Below are 16,704 nucleotides of genomic sequence, written 5' to 3' on the forward strand. Positions count from 1 at the left end.
TCACAAGCAAATGACATTGTACTGACACAACAAAACACCCAAGTTTCAACGCAAATTCTGTAATTACGGTATACTTGGAAAAGCAACAACAAAATGCATTACACTGCAGATATGCACAACAAATGCATGCATACTGAAAAAAAACAACACAAATAAATAAACATTGAAAATGAAGAAATTCTTTGCATAAGCACAAAGGCTGCAATATTTTTGTTCTTGAATTTAGATAAGGATCAACTTTCTTGCTAATGAAAATCGATCCGTAATGTTTGTAGCTATACCAAAATACTGTCATATTCGTTTAGCCTTCTGTACTACACAGAATCCCATCATTACGAGATCGCTGGTACTCTGGCTTCACCTTGTTGTAAAGCAAGCTTGTTATAACACACGGTGTTTCAACGTATACACTCCTTGTAGGAAATGCGAATTTACTGATGTTTAACTCAGAAAGCAAGAGACAAGAAACATAAAATACATCCCAATTAAATGACAAGACACTGCTCCCTAGAGGTGCAGAGCATCTAAAATGTGCATCATGCACCAAACAACCTTTTATAAATTTGTGTTTTAGCATTTGTCCAATACCACTGATGCAGTTGTTTTGTTTGGGACATTGTTTGAGAGCATGCATGGAAAAACATTTTCCTTGCATTACATCTTATTCACTGAATACGGAATTTTGAACTTGTAATGCTGAGATGGTTTAAAAAAAGCTTTAAAAAAATGAAAGGATATTATGAAAAAATAATCCAAATGGAAGCTACAGGCCTCTGAGTTGTCAGAAAATTTGATGGTATTTCTAATGAGGCAAGTTTAACCCTAAAAAGACTGGGGGGGGGCCTAAAAGGCCCCCCCCCTCGACATTTCGCGTGATTACTCAGCAACACGCAATGCTCTCGCCGCGATGCTCTATGACTTTTTTCTTTCGAGTTTCCCGCACATTTTGACACCAAATTTGTGACGCCCGGGGGTACGGTTCTGAAGTTACATAACTTTTTGTACATGCACGTGAGACCGAAAATGGCTCAAAAATGTGATTTTGTGTACAAAGTCAATACAAATTGAGTTTTATCACATGGTTCATATAAATATGCTTATTTTTACTCTCAATGGCTAAAATCAATTTGTTTTAGTAGTATTATGCTTCAAAAAGGGTCTGCCACAAATTTTGCTGAAAAAAACAACAAAAACAAAAGGTCGAAAAACAACGAAATACATAAGAAATTCATAAAACAATAAAATAAATAAGAAATCAATTTTGATACCGAATTTTTTTTCAAGTACATTTGCTAAGAATGCTACAAAGAATATCTAGACCAAAAAAGAGCACTTTTGGAGCTTTATTTACTGATTTAGATAAAAAAGTCTGATTTTTCGCATAAATTAGCATAATTAATCAAAATAAAATAAAAGAAGACTATTTTGGAAAATTTAAATATACGATCTTGTAGATTACATCGCACACTACCATTGTGCAAATTTCCACGGCGATCGCGCGATCCACGGCCGAGATCTTAAGGGGGGGCCCTTTAGGCCCCCCCCCCCCCCAGTCTTTCGAGCTACCAAAATAGCCCAGTCTTTTTAGGGTTAATGTAAAAAGCACAAGAGGTGAGTTCATTCTCCCATGAACTTTGACAAGATTTAGACAAAGAAGGCAGTGCATGAGTTGATAAAAGCAATGACTGTAGTTTTCTGCACGTGGTCTGCGTCAGTTTGTCCTCACTTCCAACGTCCACTATTAGGTTATCAAAACCAGATACAGATTTTTATTCTACATTTGTTTTTTTATAGCATGTCGACTTTTTATCATGTCTCTAGAACTTTCTATAAACTTAAGATAAGTTATTAATGAATTTGCATTGATCATTGTCAGTACATGTCAAATCTGTAACATACCTACAATGTTCAAATCAATGATTCTTGCATCGAATTCCTTTATAATGGCAAGTGACAAATCGTCCTTAATACTGATTATTCAGTGTTTTAGAGTTATATCCATGATAAACCACCCAAGTATGTATTCCCAAATCTTTTCTTTTTATCACGGCTATTACTCAAAATCACTAAATAATTGGAATTCATTTACATCCAAGGAGGGCAGTTTATTAATCACTTGCAATGTCTGTGATGGCGTTACTCTGTTAGCATTGAAGACATATCTCGATAGTGTTTAACCTTTCTCCTCCCAGACAATGTGATTCCCCATAGGGGTAATACATGGTACACCTGCTCTGGGTAGAAATGGGTTGAGTTGAGATCATCATTATACCAGTAACAATAATCGATAACAATTGCAGCTGTACTCCACAACCAGTCAGGCTTATAAAAATAAAAATTTGAACAAGATGGCTTTCCATAAACAAGACAGTGTCACATCAAATACAGGATCCCTATTTCAAACCTTCCCTATTTATGATTTAAGATTGTCGTACTGCCACAGTCATTGCAAAAGTGAAGACATATGTGACCGTGCACCACAAAACAAACAAAAAGTCGCCAAACATGGATTTTTAGTTAGGGGCAGATTCTAAAAGAGCAGACTTTAAGCTTTAAAATGATGTATAACTCAAATCAAATGGACTCTCCTAACCTATCTAAATGATGGAAAGAAAGCACAAACTCTGGAAAAGTGTGAACTGAGAAAAGAGGCTCTGAAGAAAAGAGTCTATTCACGCGCCTAATTTTTTTCCAAGCCACGCTAGCTGTGCCATGAAAGGGACAAAAAACAAAGGGTGTTAACCACTGGAGCGATAACAATGAAGGGACTATTAGAATAAGCTTAAATTATGCGTGCTTTATTAACACCTTTTGTTCATGATTAATGACAACTTTTAAAGCAGTAGCATTATCCTTTCAAAAGTTATTAGAGTTGAAAGTGAAGAGTGTGTACAGGATTTTTAAGAAATGAAAAGTGGACTCTACTGGAAACATCTAATCACACTGTTCTACAATAAAGTCTTTGAGAAAAACTGCTAAAAACACAGTTTCCTGTTTGTTTTATGATCCCAATCTTTAACATAATGTAGAAGAAGACTTGCTCTTTTAGAAAATATGAAAAACTCAAGATTGGCTAGGTTGACCCATTTCACTATTTTCAGTCCTCACACAAATTCACTGCGTGCAACTTTTTGTTCGTTTTGTGATGCACAGTCACATATTGAACGTGACTTCCTTTTCCTCACAAAATTCGCACACAGAGAGGAATGTATTGCCTGATTGTGTCACAGAGAGACTGAATGTTTTGATGACTTCTCGCCTCAGGGGACTAAAAGGAGGAATTAAGAGGAAAAACTGCTTCAAAAAGCAGACTTTGGTCCGTCTCAACTCAGCTGCATCACCATCAAGGCCACAGCTGAACAAAATGAGGTTGCAGAGACTCCAACTCTCCCGTTTTCGACGGGAGATCTCCCGCCGAAAGCCCATTTTTGCAAAATCTCCCGTTCTCCCGCTAGAGATTTGATTTCTCCCGCCCTGGCTCTGTGTCTCCCGGTGGAAAGGATTTCTTACTTGTTGCTATCGTATGTTGAAACAAGAGACCCGCGGGTCTAGCGCTCACCTGAGTATCGCAAGTTCACCTTTCACGCAGTCACTAACCTAAATTATTCACAGCTCTACCAAAATTTGACCAGGCATTCTCAAGTAGAAGATGAAAATGTACAATAAAGGCCCAATTTTTTTTAAGATTCCTTAATTTGGGGGGATTGGGGCCCCCTGGGGCCCTCTGGGTGGGGCATGGTGCCCATTTTGATAAATTGAGATCCTGACCCCCTAGGGATGCTACCTGCCAAGTTTGACAAAAATCCATCATGAGGTTTTCAGGAAGAAGATGAAAATGTACAATTCAGGCCCCCATTTGGACCCTTCCAACCACCCCCCCCCCCCCCTACCCAAGAGGGGCACCCCTGGATCTCCTATGAACAAACTTGAAACTACAGTCATTAATGTAATCACTCATAGTATTATCTCAGCTCTATAACTTCTGATTCTAGAGAAGATTTATAAAGATTCCTTCATTTGGGGGGTTTGGGACCCCTGGGGGCCCCCTGGGTGGGGCATGGTGCCCATTTTAACAAATTGAGATCCTAACCCCCTAGGGATGCTACCTGCCAAGTTTGGTGAAAATGGGTCATGGGGTTCTCAAGAAGACGATAAAAATGTACAATTTAGGCCCCATTAGGACCCCTCCTCACCCCCTCCCCTGGGTCCCAAGGGGGGCACCCCTGATTCTGCCATGAACAAACTTGAAACTACAGTCATCAATGTACTAACTCATAGTATTAACTAAGCACTATCACTTCTGGTTCTAGAGAAGAAGATTTTTGCAGAATCCTTAATTTTGGGGGGCTTGGGCCCCCTGAGGGCCCCCTGGGTGGGGCATGGTGCCCATTTTAACAAATTGAGTTCCTAACCCCCTAGGGATGCTACCTGCCAAGTTTGGTGAAAATGGGTCATGGGGTTCTCAAGAAGAAGATGAAAATGTACAATTTAGGCCCCATTAGAACCCTTCCCCACCCCCCTCCCCTGGGTCCCAAGGGGGGCACCCCTGATTCTGCCATGAACAAACTTGAAACTACAGTCATCAATGTACTAACTCATAGTATTAACTTAGCTCTATCACTTCTGGTTCTAGAGAAGAAGATTTTTACAGATTCCTTAATTTTGGGGGGTTTGGGCCCCCCTGGGGGCCCCCTGGGTGGGGCATGGTGCCCATTTTAACAAATTGAGTTCCTAACCCCCTAGGGATGCTACCTGCCAAGTTTGATGAAAATCGGTCTTGGGGTTTTCAAGAAGAAGATGAAAATGTAAAAAGTTTACGCACGACGCACGACGGACGACGCACGACGGACGACGGACGACGGACGACGGACGACGGACGACGGACGACGGACGACGCACGACGCACGACGGACGCCGGACGAAGGGCGATCGCAATAGCTCACTTGAGCCTTTGGCTCAGGTGAGCTAAAAATAAGCCTTAGATAGCACCAAAGGACATCTAGAACCCTAGGAACTTCGCGCTTCGCACACATCAACTTGGAGTCTCCCATTTGCTAGGGGTTTCGGGCGGGAGAATCTCCAGATCAGAAGGTGCTTGGGGTTGGAGTCTCTGGGGTGGGTCCCAGAACATCACTGATGCTGAACTCTAGGAAGACTGCATTTTGATAAGAATGTGCATTGAGTGAGCACAAAGCTATAACACTAAAAGACATCAATCATACATTCATATAACCTTTTCTGTTATACTCTCTTTTTCCTCATAGACAGAAGACTGACCCTATCACTGCATTAATGCCTTCATGTCAAATTGTTCTGATTTAACTGGCATGAAACAATTCATATCACAGAAATTTCCACATCATGTAAGCTGCAACACTCAAAGCTTCAACACTCAAAGCTACAGTAACCAAAGCAACACTCAAAATGCTCTCAGCTGATTGGTTGCCACCTCACTGCAAGCGTGGAAACCGCGCATACTGGATTTAATCGTGAAATGTTTTCCAAAACACAAACATAAAAATAGTTTTGTCAATATTCCTGAATAACTGACTGCGCACTGCTTCGACAAAGGCCCACACTAGGACGTCGTTCCTAAGGCTTCGATCGTGTCGTATTCCTCTTCCCCATCACTGGCCATCTGGTCGCCGTTGTGGGAGTGGCGAGGTACAAACTCCGCCCTTATCGCCTCCAGCTCGTCCAGTTGTTGCTTGAAAGGGAAACAGAGAAAAGAGTCAAGTGAAATAGAAGCAAAAGTCATGTAAAACAGAAATGTGAGTCTAGTGAAGGCGACACAAAAGTCACATGAAACAGAATAATTAAGAGTTCAGCGAAACAGAAATAAGAGTCACATGAAACAGAAATGAGTATCAAGTGAAACTGAACTGAGAGTCAAGTGAAACAGAAACGAGTCATATGAAATGCAAATAATAGTCAAGTGAACGAGTCAAGTTAAAAAGAATCAAGAGTCAAGTGAAACAGATACAAGAATCATGTGAAATTGTGGGCCTTTATTGTCTCCAGCTTGTCCAGTTGTTGCTTGAAAGGGAAATAGAAAAAAAAAGTTACTAAAACAGAAATGAGAGTCAAGTGAAAGCAAAAAAAGAGTCACATGAATCGAGTGAAATGGAAACGGAGTCAAGTGATACAGAAACAACTGAACTTTAGAATTGAGAGTCACGTAAAGCAGAAACAAGTTGTGTGAAACAGAAAGGAGAGTCAAGTGAATCAGAACAAGTCATTCGAAACAGAAATTAGTCAAGTAGGAGAGTCAAGTGAATCAGAACAGGTCATTCGAAATAGAAATAAGTCAAGTAGGAGAGTCAAGTGAATCAGAACAAGTCATTCGAAACAGAAATTAGTCAAGTAGGAGAGTCAAGTGAATCAAAACAAGTCATTTGAAACAGAAATTAGTCAAGTAGGGGAGTCAAGTGAATCAGAACAAGTAATTCGAAACAGAAGTTTGTCAAGTAGGAGAGTCACGTGAATCAGAACAAGTCATTTGAAACAGAAATTAGTCAAGTAGGAGAGTCAAGTGAATCAGAACAAGTAATTCGAAACAGAAATTAGTCAAGTAGGAGAGTCAAGTGAATCAAAACAAGTCATTTGAAACAGAAATTAGTCAAGTAGGGGAGTCAAGTGAATCAGAACAAGTAATTCGAAACAGAAGTTTGTCAAGTAGGAGAGTCAAGTGAATCAGAACAAGTAATTCGAAACAGAAATTAGTCAAGTAGGAGAGTCAAGTGAATCAGAACAAGTCTTTCGAAACAGAAATTAGTCAAGTAGGAAAGTCAAGTGAATCAGAACAAGTCATTCGAAACAGAAATTAGTCAAGTAGGAGAGTCAAGTGAATCAGAACAAGTCATTTGAAACAGAAATTAGTCAAGTAGGAGAGTCAAGTGAATCAGAACAAGTCTTTCGAAACAGAAATTAGTCAAGTAGGAAAGTCAAGTGAATCAGAACAAGTCATTCAAAACAGAAATTAGTCAAGTGACACAAAAATGAGAGTCAAGTAAATAGAAAGATAATCCAGATAAACAAAAGCCTGAGTCAGTCTAAAGTAGAGATGAGCAATAAAAAAGTCACAATAAGAGTACGTCTACTTTGATGCCAGCAAGACATTCCACTGACAATGTGCAAAACAAAAACTGAGACACTATTATCACAGTGTTTTATATTAAACATAGTCTTGTTTGACTTTGAGGGTTTGCAAATACTGCACACATCACAAACAACTGCCCATGAGCAATGAAAAGGCTCATATAAAAGAGATTATTTATTCTACCCTATTAAGTACATGTATTGATAGTCAAAATCATAATAAAAAGATACAGCAAAGACTTCTGGAATGTGATTTTTTTAATCGTTCGCTTGAGACTGAGCTTGCATTTTCATCCTTTGGTGCATTTTATGTTTTTTTATTATGAATTACATAATCATTCCCTTAAAAGATAAAAGTCTTCATTCAACTAAAGAGAATAATTTTGATGTAATCTAGTCTGTAAGCCAGATATAGAATCAATGTCAAAAGAAGAGGGTATCTTTTGGAGGAAATTTTATCGTTACGGAATACGCCTGCCAAGTTTGCGAGAGTAACAAGACAAATGCAATTAAAATTACCTTTACGTGAGCCTTGTGGATCGCTCTCTTGTTGTTGATGTGCCTCTTAGGGAATGGATTCAGCTCATCAAATGCGATCTGGTCGAAGAAGTTGAAAATAAGAGAAAACACAATGCATTACTATATATCCTGTATTATTTCATGAGGTTTTTATTTCCGCAAATATCATGAGTTCGATGCTACATGTACATTGTATTAAATTTTGTGAATTTAACAACTTACACAAAAATATTCACCCTGATCTAGCTATGAATGCAACATGCCCACAAGCATGTCTTCGTTTATCACTGTAAACTTAAACACTTAATATCTGACCATCTGACCATTCTGGTGTCTTTCACGGAGGCTAGAAAGACTATTAGAAAATGGGAGAAAAAGAGGAGATGGTGCACACAAACCTGGGAGAGGCGCTGGATGTCAGTAAGCATCTCTGGCAGCCGTCTCAGGAAGGCGAAGATCTTGAGGTAGTCATTGAGTTTGAGGATCTCGTCCTCGAAGAGCTTGAAAGCGGCCAGGGAGTAGCGGAAGAGAACCTTGTTGCCTTCTGATAGGACCGTATCCCAGATTCGCAGCATGGTCTGGGAAAAAAAAAAAAAAAATCTGATTCCAATGACATTCATCACTAAAGAAATTTGAAAAAAAAAAATCAAACAAAATAGAATTGCAGAAATTGCTCTGTAATATTTGAAAATAGTCGATCGTGGTTGCCATAGCAATGTACAGCTCACTCAGCTCATTCACACGTTATACTATCTGTGTGTCTTCTCAGTATATTTATAAACTGAACATTCTTTCATCATTTTATTTACTCAAAGAGAACATATCGATGTAAACATGTTTGCAAACATATATGTCCCAATTAATGTAATGTCACATACTGTAAACTGAGGAATATTCACATACATTTTAATTTTGCGAATTTCGCGAGTGCCAAGATTCGCAAAATTAAAATGCACACGAATGTTCTTGTCTACACTATATGCATGGAGCACCAGTGGCAATTCACGAAATTTCATGCCACGAAAAAGGCCGTCTGCTCCACTTCGCGAAATTTCATGTTTTACAGTACTGCATTTACCATGGCAACCAGTATTTTCCCAAACAAATCTAATGACACATGAACATATTGTGAATAGACACGACCAGAAATTAGATCACGCACACACACACAAACAAACAAACAAACAGTATTGAAAACATAACCTCCTCCCTTGGCGGAGGTAAATACCTTTTCACAAACATATTGAACAGCTTTTACAGCACGGTACTCTCCGCATAATCGGGTAGGCTCGAGCAGAGCGTTTCTTACCCGATTAAGCGGAGTACCCGATTATCAGAAGAACAAGTCTCATTTACAATTGACACACACAATATGTATGTTCATTGATTGTACACTGCACCAAACACCTACACTACATTATACAGTACATACCGTACACTTTCTCAGTCACGAGCAATAATTTACACTCGTTTTATGGACCAATATGTCTTTGACTATAAACTCCTCGCTAAAAAGCAGGCGTTTTCCGAAATGAACACGTCTCTTTGAGTGCACTAGTCACATAGAACGTTGGGTTATTTTTCGAGAAGTGACTGGGGAGTAGAAAAAAATAGAGCTGGTGCATGGCCTGATTTTCGGTGCAACCTTTTCATATTGTGAATGTTGTTGCGGAGCAAGGGAGGAGCGCAAGTGTGTTTAGCTCCAGTTTGTCTATTCAATTGTGAGTGCCAGCTATATATACACATGTGTAATGTTCGTTTACGTGTGGCAAGTCGGTACTGGTACATGTGTTTTCATGTTTAATCATTATTTACCCATAAATGCGGAGAGGCAACCCGATTATCAGGTAATTTTAATGTGCATTGGAACTGATTTTCACATTACTACCCAATTAAACGGAGTACCCGTTTAAGCGATACCCGATTACGCGGAGAGTACTGTAATTGCCCATTTGAAGAAACCTTCTTTACTTCTATCAACACACTGGAGTAGCTAATGACAGCAGTATCCAGCCGCCGTTGATTGATTACCCCATGCATTAGGCATGAGAACGGTTGACTTGTGTTAGGTATTCAAAATAAAATTGGATATTTCCCCAACGGGTTCATGCTGACAGGAAAGAGGTCAGAACCTTTGACCTTACCTCTGCTGGAATGTTGTCACAGAAGCAGGTCACAAACCAGTTGAAGGTCACAAGAGAGAGGTCAATTCTGAAAAAGGTCACAGTATCAGACATTTAAATTTTCTACTGACACCCACAATCCATGCAGAATATAATCTTTTTTTATCAAACTCAAAGTACATTGTATGCTCCATGGTGGAAACCCCTTGTGCGGCACATTATTCTGAGACACCAAGTGAACATAGTCATGCTTCGAAACAAACATTCTGTTTTTCAAATCTACACTTGTATGTAACTTCTATAGATTTCTGTTAAGCTGGATATGTAGTGAGCAAAGTTGTAGAGAAAATGCCAAGCTTTGAATTGATGTAAAATGTATGTCAAATTGATGATTGTTTTTCTTTGAAATGACCAGTAGCTAAATAACTATAAAGGCATGACTTTTGAAAACAAAACAGTGACAGAAACTTAGAATTTACTCGCAAATCCAGTAAGAAACACCCCTAATGGTTGATCACCACAAAAAAAAAGAAAAAAAAAAGCAAGCTACATGTGACCAGAATGGAATCGCACATAACACTTTTGATGTACCGTGGCATTTGGTGATTTATTGATCGGTTTTGGTGGGACTGTGCATTTGAGCAGAATATCATGCAAAGTTGGCACGCCGTCGACCGAGTCGGACGAGCGAACATGGCACATAAAGAGTTAAATCTACCATTTAATACTAAGAGTCTCCACATCTTCATTGTATGGGTCACCTCCAGCCACAGTTGCACCAACCAATGGTGTCTCTAGACCTTAATAAACGGGATATTCATTCATACTAAATCATACAAAATCATGCTAATCTCTATTGATTATGATATGCATGGATGTTTTCCTTAACCAGTTGAAAACTAGTTCAAGTATACTCTGGCAGGTGTCAATGTGAAATGTGTGTTATAACAAAATCAGCTCGACCACAATGGGTTAAATAATAACTGAGGGCGGACTTTGGTTTGTCTATTTTTGTTTTAACCCGTTGAGAACGGGCAGATTTCACTACAACACGCATTTCCCATAGACCCCAGCTCAAGTATACTCGGGACTCGTCTTAAAAAAGGTTAAAAAGACATATCAATGAAAAATGCACATATCAAATGAAACAAAAAAAGAACATACAAATGTATGTCAATGATATATCTATAGCATGACTGATTTCTGTGAAGAGAAAACCAAGAAATAATCACTGGCATTTACAACCGTATGGAAATAAAGGCAAATTCTATGGAATGGCATAAAGAAAAGCAATGAAACCTACGAATACTCCTCAAAGTGGGTGTTGAGTCTGGGAATCTTCTCGGCCAGTAGCTCTCGGAACACTCTCTGGTCCGTCTGGGAACCAATCAGCGTCTTGCTGTAATAGTCCACCGGCATGATGTACTCCACAATGGCTATCAGACACCTGTTGTGGAGGAAAAGTTACGATGGATGGTAGAAGGCTTAATGGTGCACCACATATTCTTCCTTGGGTATGTATGTGGCCCTTGAAAGGGCCTATCTATTCTCAATGTTTCAGCAAGCATGTTCTTGCTGTTCTCAAGACAAGTTGATAAGGTACAACATGTAACTGTTCAAGAAAAGTTGCCTCACATTGTCATATTCCAGAAACAAATATTTGAAGAGTTTGATTTCAAAATGTGTTAACTCCATTATCATCAATTTGAAATATTTTCCAGCAAACCTGCCAAAACAAAGATGAAATGATAAGATATATGGGATATCTTTAATCATATTAACAAACTTCAAGAATATTCCTGGATATGCAACAAGAGAGTTATCGCTGGAATTATCAAATTTTGCTCTGATGATGGACTTACCTTAAAATGTCTAAAAATGGCGCTTAGTTCATTTTGCGAATAAACTCTTCATTTCTTTACTTTGATTTATTAAAGTTCCCTCTTGATTTTTCTTGGCATAGAATCAACGAAAATTGAAAATTTCATGCAGGTTTCTGTACAGAGTCAATGAAGTAAACAGTTCCACCCCATATTTCTCAAATATAGGGTATGCAGTAAAATTCAGAATTGCTAGCTTAGAGAGGACAAGACGATTTTACAGTTTTTTGGCATAATTTACCACATGGCTGGATGGATTAATTAATCGGTCAGATTTTCTAATATTTACCAAAATGCATCTTCTTCTTCCAGATACAAGAGGGCAATGGCAGCTACACGATTCAGGCCCTGAAATAGAAGAAGGAAAATAATGCAATTATAGATTAGCATGCTGTAAAGCAAGATATTTTCGTGGCATAAAAATTGGCACGAATTAGAGCCGATGGCCTTTTTAGAGGCATGAGATTTCTGCGAATTACCACTGCCATTCAATGCATATCTAATAGACAAGAACTTTCACAAATCATTTTCATTTCGCAAATCTTGGCTCTCGTGGAATTCGCAAAATCAAAATGCACGCAAACATTTTCGGTTTTACAGTATATCAAACCTTATACTTAACCCTAACTTACCTGGGGGGGGGCATAATGCCCCCCCCCCCCCCCCCCCCCCCCCCCCTTGGTGAATTCCGTGACCATTCCGGCGCGCAAATTTTTTTGACTGCGCCGTTCGTTGACTTTTTACTTTCAAGTCTTGCGCAACTTTTGAGACCAAATTTGTCGCACCAGGGCATACCGTTCCAAAGCCACACCCCTTCAAAAAATTTTCGTCAACCCCAAAATTGCTCAAAAACGTGATTTTGTGTACAAAGTCAATACAAATTGTGTTTTTCCAGTTAATTCATATAAAGATTCTTTTTTTTAATTTTGATGGCGGAAATCAATTTATTTTAGTATAATCATGCTTCAAAAAATGTGTGTGACATTTTCTGCCGAAAAAACAACAAAAACAAAAGTTTGAAAAAACAAGGAAACACATAAAAAATTGATAAACAATAAAAAACATAAGAAATGAAATTTGATACTGAAATTTCTTTTAAGAATAAATGTTTGGAATGTCACTAGGAATATTTACACGAAAAATTAGCATTCCATAAGCTTTTATAAGCCAATTACAGACGAAAATGAGGTTTTTTTGATATATATTTGCCTAATTAATTGATTTAAAATAGAAAATGCAATTTTTTTGAAGATATCACTTCATAGTCTTGTAGATTACATCCGGCTTTATGTTCAAGCAAAATTTTGCGGCGATCGCGCGATCAACGGCCGAGATCTGAAGGGGGGCCATAATGCCCCCCCCCCCCCCAGGTATTCAAGCTTGCTAAATAGCCCAGGTAAGTTAGGGTTAAACAAAAGGTATTAGAAGCACTGCAGCTGCAAATAGTTTTAACCAGAATTCCAAAACTAGACAGAGTACATTTGTTTCTCATTGTGGATTACAAATTTCAAAAAACAAAAAACAAAGAAGAAAAAACAAAAACAAAAACAAATGAGGCGAGATATATCAGGTGGTGGATGCGATGTTGTGGAGGGATGTGCGGTGATGTCACACTTGCTTTGTGACATCATCTCACAGGTAGAGAACTATTTGGAAAATGTCATAAAAAGTGGCATCATTTTCAAAATAGTATAACATGGAGCGTCAAGCATGCCAATATTCTGATTTCTGAAATAGTTGGAAATACATGATGTACTTTACATAATCATGTGGAAATCTTTCAAACAACCAACAGAATTTACATTTCTGATCCAAAATATAAATGAAAATATTTCCAAAAATCTAGGAGATCTTATATTCCCTGATCAAAGTGTGAGGAGATAGCTAATATTATAGCAAGGAGCGTTTGCGAAGATCAGGGAAAACTTGGCAGCTCTGTTAATAGAGGATTACTAGACAATCAAACTGAGGTGAAAAAGAATCATGGAAGACTTACCTGACAGTAGCCAATAGCTGGGTTGTGTACACTGTAAGCCAGAAGAACTCGCCTAAGCTTGGGAATCTAGGAGACAAAAGCAGCCAGACAAATCAATCAACCATTCTGTAAAACAGTTCCCAAACACAACATAATCAGTTATAACCAAGAAGACACATCCTTGCATCCATTCACTAGTTCTACCAACTTTACAGTCAATACATGGGACTGTTATGAATTCTAGCCTTACTAGTATGGGTATCTGATGACACCCTCTCTACTTTTTCAGCTCCCACTGTGTAGCAACGTTGCCAAAATCACTCTAAGATTAAAGGGATGGTATAGAATTGGATGACATGATGATTCAGTTTTTAACTTTTTGTGAGATACTTAGAAACCACTTCATCAAATGTCTAAGAGCAAACAATTACATCAAATCAGAAATTCAAAGTTAATTTGATGAAAATCAGTTTTGAAATGGCTAAGATATCCAAAAACAAAGTAAAACAAAGCAACCCTAACACAAGGTGGGTCCCACCTTTTATTAGGATCACTTTGTTTTGGATATCTAAGCCATTTCAAAACCAATTTTCATCAAATAATCTTCAAATTCCTCTCAGAATTGTATGCTCTTTCATATTTCATAAGAGGTGTCTCATTATCTTCAAAAAGCGTTGGAAACCTGAGGCCCATCTCGACCGAAACTATACCATCCCTTTAAGAAGTGATACGTAGACTTACACACAAAGTACTCTCCATGGAGATGGGATCTTATCATGTCCTCTTGTGTATCCATGCTAACTCCAGGAAATTTTCACAAATATTTGAAAAACATTCAACTAAATACTCTATACGCAAATAGTGCGTCTAATTTTATGTGAATTAGGACTTGACGACAATTTCACAAGTGGTAAAATTTGTGATAGTAGAGTACAGTCATGAACTGAGAAATGTGTGCAAGTACACCATATTCATGTCGAGATCAGAGTTAGAAATATTTTTGCGTGTTTTTTAATTTGCAAATAGAACCTGACTTGCCAAATATTGGGAGTACACAGTATGTCACAGAAAAATTGCTGTTGTACAATATTCACAAAATCACAGTCAACGTGTCTGTGAGTTGCAGGTAACAAGTTAGTTAGTGTAGTCTTAATTCAGCCTAAAAGAGGTTTTAAAAGCCAGCACAAGATGAGTCAGATGACAGGTGGTATTAAAGAGAGGATGAACTCACGCCTTGTGACTCCAGGTTGTCATAGTGACGGTTGGTAGGCAATGTCCGCAGGAGGTCCAACTCAATCTGTTTGGTGGCCGGACTGGACCTGAAACTCTGCCGTGGATGAGTAAAGAAATACATGTATTAAGGATGAAGATAAGACCACAGCTACATTATGTTATCATAAGTTTTATTGTTCCCCCACCCCCAACTTATGAACTCAAAATGAATTCATGTCACATGATTCATAAATATAGCATTTGATGGGGTTAGTAACACAACGTGTTGGGTGGTAAGGTTACATGTAGGTGTTGAGAAGCTCTCCATTGTTTTATACACACAATTTCACCAGATTAAAATTTGTTGTTTAAAACATTTGGGCACTAACAGTTTGAGAATTTAGCAACTGAGGTGGACATGCCAAAAAAAAGAAAAACAAACAGAAGAAATAAAGAAATGTATCACTCTAATTGTATACCAAGAGCATGTCCAAAGACAACTTTTTTTGAAAGAAAAATAAAGATTGGTGACTGATGAATTGCTACCTTGCTGTCTAGTAACTTCTGATAGTATCCCATTCCAGTCGTTTCCTTGTCCTTACGTACTCGCATATCAACACACCTGGGGGAAGATATAATCATACAAGACAAGGAGATCGGTGTTAGGAGAGTACATGACTTGGGATAGTCAGATGATAGCATTGAGAATCGGCTCGAAAAGAAATTATTTTCTTGGTGCATGTATTGTTCACAATTTCCTGTGCATATTTGACACCACTGCCACACAAACTATCTTTAGTGTTGTACTTTTTTCTTCCACAGAAGTGCACAGGATACCATTTAAAATATTATTCATAAGCTGATATTGCTGATCAAATTCGAGTTGGAAGATTATTCCCCCATGAAAAGGGGGTTGGTATTGGTCATCTGCTATCCAATAACTTCATATCCACCATATCAATGGCCAAAATCTGGACCTACAACATGGAAATGAATGCATTCTTTACAACTCTGGTACTATAAATTAGTGTTCCCCCACCATATTCCTGTTAACAGGCATATTCAGTCACTCAGAATGGTTGCAGTTTCATCAAAGTACAGATTTATTATGACAAAGATATTAAAGGTAAATCACAAATCATAAGCATACAATCATTCTAATCAATTTAGCATCTACAACCTCATGTCCAAATGTCTTCGTCCAACCAATTAAATCTTTCTGTACCAGCTTGTCATATAATCATGTGCATTCATAAAACAAAGTTCAGCAGATTTGTCGGTATTTTATTTAAAAGGGTGTGTACAGTTCTGGTTGAGGTGAGGATTTAGCTTTTAACGTTTTGTGAGATATACAGAAACTACTCTATGAGATGTAAAAGAGCATGCAGTTCTCAGGGGTATCAAAAGTTTATTCGATGAAAATCGGTTTTGAAATGGCTGAAATATCCAAAAACAAGGTGAAACAAAGATATCCTAATAAAGTTGTGGCTTTTATTATTAGCACTTTTTTGGATATCTCAGCCATTTGAAAACCAATTTTCATCAAATAAAGTTGAATCCTTCTTAAAATTACATGCTCTTTCATATTTTATAAAAGGCTTTTCATTATCTCACTTACGAATGTTCAAAACATGAATCCCTACCTCAACCAGTACTGTACAGTCCCTTTAAAGAATAGTACCAAAGTTGACAAGAAAGAGTAAAATCCCCTCCATGATGTCACTAGCTACGTACCATTTCCAGATCCTAGCCCTGTACTCATGGGGGATACCTCCACGAATCAGAGTCTTTAGCTCTGGCTGGAATGGGGAAGAAAAAGGGGTGGGGAGCAGCAAAGAGAAAACAAAGTATAAAGGAAGAGGTTCCCTACAACATTATGTAGGTGAATTCTGCACAA

General features: G+C 38.2%; 1 protein-coding gene across 1 annotated transcript in view; it reads right to left on the reverse strand.

Moving 5' to 3' along the window:
* Positions 1-5,238: 5,238 nt before the first annotated feature.
* The window catches only part of LOC139730087 (uncharacterized), a 79,654-nt gene continuing 68,188 nt past the window's right edge, over positions 5,239-16,704 (reverse strand). Inside the window, exons 24-33 of the mRNA XM_071640996.1 lie at positions 16,542-16,606; positions 15,354-15,429; positions 14,827-14,922; positions 13,617-13,682; positions 11,910-11,968; positions 11,044-11,187; positions 9,762-9,828; positions 8,016-8,195; positions 7,618-7,695; positions 5,239-5,707 (exon numbers count right to left, since the gene is read on the reverse strand). Coding sequence (XP_071497097.1) covers positions 5,579-5,707; positions 7,618-7,695; positions 8,016-8,195; positions 9,762-9,828; positions 11,044-11,187; positions 11,910-11,968; positions 13,617-13,682; positions 14,827-14,922; positions 15,354-15,429; positions 16,542-16,606 — 960 coding nt within the window. The 3' untranslated portion in view covers positions 5,239-5,578. The remainder of the gene's footprint in view (positions 5,708-7,617; positions 7,696-8,015; positions 8,196-9,761; positions 9,829-11,043; positions 11,188-11,909; positions 11,969-13,616; positions 13,683-14,826; positions 14,923-15,353; positions 15,430-16,541; positions 16,607-16,704) is intronic.

This window comes from Diadema antillarum, unplaced genomic scaffold (assembly GCF_040938485.1).
Source record: "Diadema antillarum isolate AM-2024a unplaced genomic scaffold, OU_Dant_1.0 seq00000290_RagTag, whole genome shotgun sequence".
NCBI classification, from domain to species: Eukaryota; Metazoa; Echinodermata; class Echinoidea; order Diadematoida; family Diadematidae; genus Diadema; species Diadema antillarum.